We start from the raw sequence: 2500 nt of genomic DNA on the forward strand, positions 1-2500 counted from the left end.
CTGAAACCAGTGTCAGACGCTTAACGGTTTATTTTGTCTCATGAAACTAAAGTTGCCTCCAGGCGAAATCAACAGGGTGGTTCGAAAGGGTTCATTGGAAAAGTACATTTTAAAAGTTCACTAGTTTTTTTTATCTGAACGAGACACATTAAGTTTACACGGTTTTGTCCTTATTAGTCGTATCAGCTCGGTTTTCGTTGTCTTTGCGTCGCCGTGTCGGCTCCATCACTCCTCTTCGCTGATTTGGCCAAAAGGTGCGGCAGAGGGTGGAGCCTGCTTCAAGGGATAGTTCGATAGGTGCGGCGTTAGCATCGCTAGCTCCGGTAGCAGACATTTAGGCTCGACTTAATGAGGTCAGATATAAAATAATCAGTTGCATGGTGGATTTGGGGGATTATTAAAACCATCGATGACACTTTGATGGGTTAGAATTTGTATTTCCAGCGACTAAACCCACACGACGACAAAGAAAACCTCCGTCTCCCAGGAGGCGGAAAGAAATACTGAGTAACCGTGAAATCTGCAATAAACAAATAAGATGAAATTGTGATGTTTTGTTCCTCCGAGCACCACGGCGAGATCTGATAAGGACATAAGGATGATTCTGAAGTCTGTTGTTTCATCGAGTTATTTGACCGGTGGCCGGCGCGGCCCCGCACTTGACTGACTGTCTCTCCTGCGAAGTGTCGATGGATCTCACAAAGAGAAGCTGCTCACAGCGAGCGGAGATTGGACACATGCTGCTGGGAAAATGAGGCTCGGTGATGAGCTATTCATGAGGATTCCTGCGAAATCACAGAGTATTGTGCAAAAGGATGAACAGCTAAGAAGAGAGAGAACATAAGTGAGAACACACACTGCTTTTTTCGATCTAGCACATAATTATGCGGTAGAGAGAAAATCTTTGTGACGAGGTTCCTTCTCAGTCTAAAACCCTTCCACCTGTTCTGTGGTCCCTATTCAGCCCAGAGGTGAAGAAATGACGACAGGACGAGTGAATACCTCTAATAAAGTGAAATAAAGGCTCATTTATAGGCGAGTTTTAAAAAGCCAAAGCTTTATGTCAAGAGAAAAGGAAGCTGCAGCAAAAACTAACACACAGACTGAATGATTCATAAGCAACCTGAAGATATTCATACACACAAAGTGCTATAACACGACATTAATCCACTTTCAAACCACTGTGAACACATTTTTATTATATGTGTGGAATAAACGGACCCGACATGTTTTCACGCGGATCTCCTCATGTGTCTGGTGCATTGCGGCGCCCCTGTGTGGACTCCTGAGGGAATGCGGGGGCGTGCACTGAATGCTCTAATGCGTTGACCTTTGACCTGAGCTGCGCTGACCATCATGGACGAAGAAAATCATCTCCTGATCGCTGCCTAAAGAATAAATGAAAATCAGATAAAGCGCAGGCCTACACTGTAAAAAAGACAATTGTTGGACCAACTTAAAAAAATGTCTTCAATGGGGAACACACATAGGAATTGAGTTTTTTCAAATTCAAGTTAATTGTATTAGTACAACTTAAATGAAGTTGTTTCCCATTGAAGAACGTGATGTCATCCTGTCAGGAGGTGAAACTACCCAATCAAATCATGATCATGTAAAACCGGAAGAATCCAGACATCTCAGGATGAGGAAGAGGAGCCGTACACGTAGAAGACGAAGACGTCAACTTGGACAGACGAGGAGAATCCAGAGCTTTTGGCGATACGAGTCTGACCCGGACAATCTCCTGCTGCCGCTTCACATGAGAAACACTAACTCCAGAAAATATCCAGACCCAATATTCTGGACACTTTCCAGAGTTCACGTCCGAAAACTGTTTATAAAAGAAACAACGTCACGGTGGCTGTTTCAAAATAAAGGACCTTTTTGAGTGGGAATGATGGGATACATTTTTTTAACTTAATTTCTGTTACAAAAATAAAATCTGTGGAAGCAGAGGGAGAGGAGACGACTTTAAGTTACAACATATTAATATTTCAGCAGTGGTGTCCTCTCTCTCCGTCTCCGTCCTGTCTCCTCGTTCGCTGCGTCAGTCGTTGTCTCTGTCTCTGGATTTGGACGAGGGGCAACCGGAACACCCGCTCAGTCCCTTCTCCTTCTGGTTGTAGTCGAAGTGCGGCAGAACCACGCTGTCCATGGCTTCGCTTTTGGTCGTCGCGCTGGTGGCTTCGCTCGTGACTCGTTCCTCCTCCACAGACATGATGCTTTTCACCAAACACGTGATGGCGGCGTCGATGTTGGTGTTGTCCTGGAGAGAGGGGGAAGGTAAAAGGCCGTTTAAAGTGTAGAACCCTTAACTCAAGACAACAAAACTTTTCATCAACAATGTACAAACGTTCTTCTCATTCACTTTAAAGGTTTTCAGATTCTTTTTCAACCTGAAGGGTAAATGTGACACAGACGACAAGACAGAAAAGTGTGAAGACGAGAAGTGAAAAACAGAGAGGAAAGAACAGCTAATTGATTTACAGAGGAGGAGGAG

The 2500-nt window shown here is 44.3% G+C and overlaps 1 protein-coding gene across 1 annotated transcript in view; it reads right to left on the bottom strand.

The window, feature by feature from the left end:
* Nucleotides 1-1827: 1827 nt before the first annotated feature.
* Nucleotides 1828-2500, bottom strand: part of zgc:162171 (uncharacterized protein LOC565931 homolog) — a 4883-nt gene continuing 4210 nt past the window's right edge. Inside the window, exon 4 of the mRNA XM_034568735.1 lies at nt 1828-2266. Within this exon, the coding sequence (XP_034424626.1) occupies nt 2048-2266 (219 nt within the window). The 3' untranslated portion in view covers nt 1828-2047. The remainder of the gene's footprint in view (nt 2267-2500) is intronic.

Source organism: Hippoglossus hippoglossus, chromosome 18, assembly GCF_009819705.1.
Source record: "Hippoglossus hippoglossus isolate fHipHip1 chromosome 18, fHipHip1.pri, whole genome shotgun sequence".
Lineage (NCBI taxonomy): Eukaryota > Metazoa > Chordata > Actinopteri > Pleuronectiformes > Pleuronectidae > Hippoglossus > Hippoglossus hippoglossus.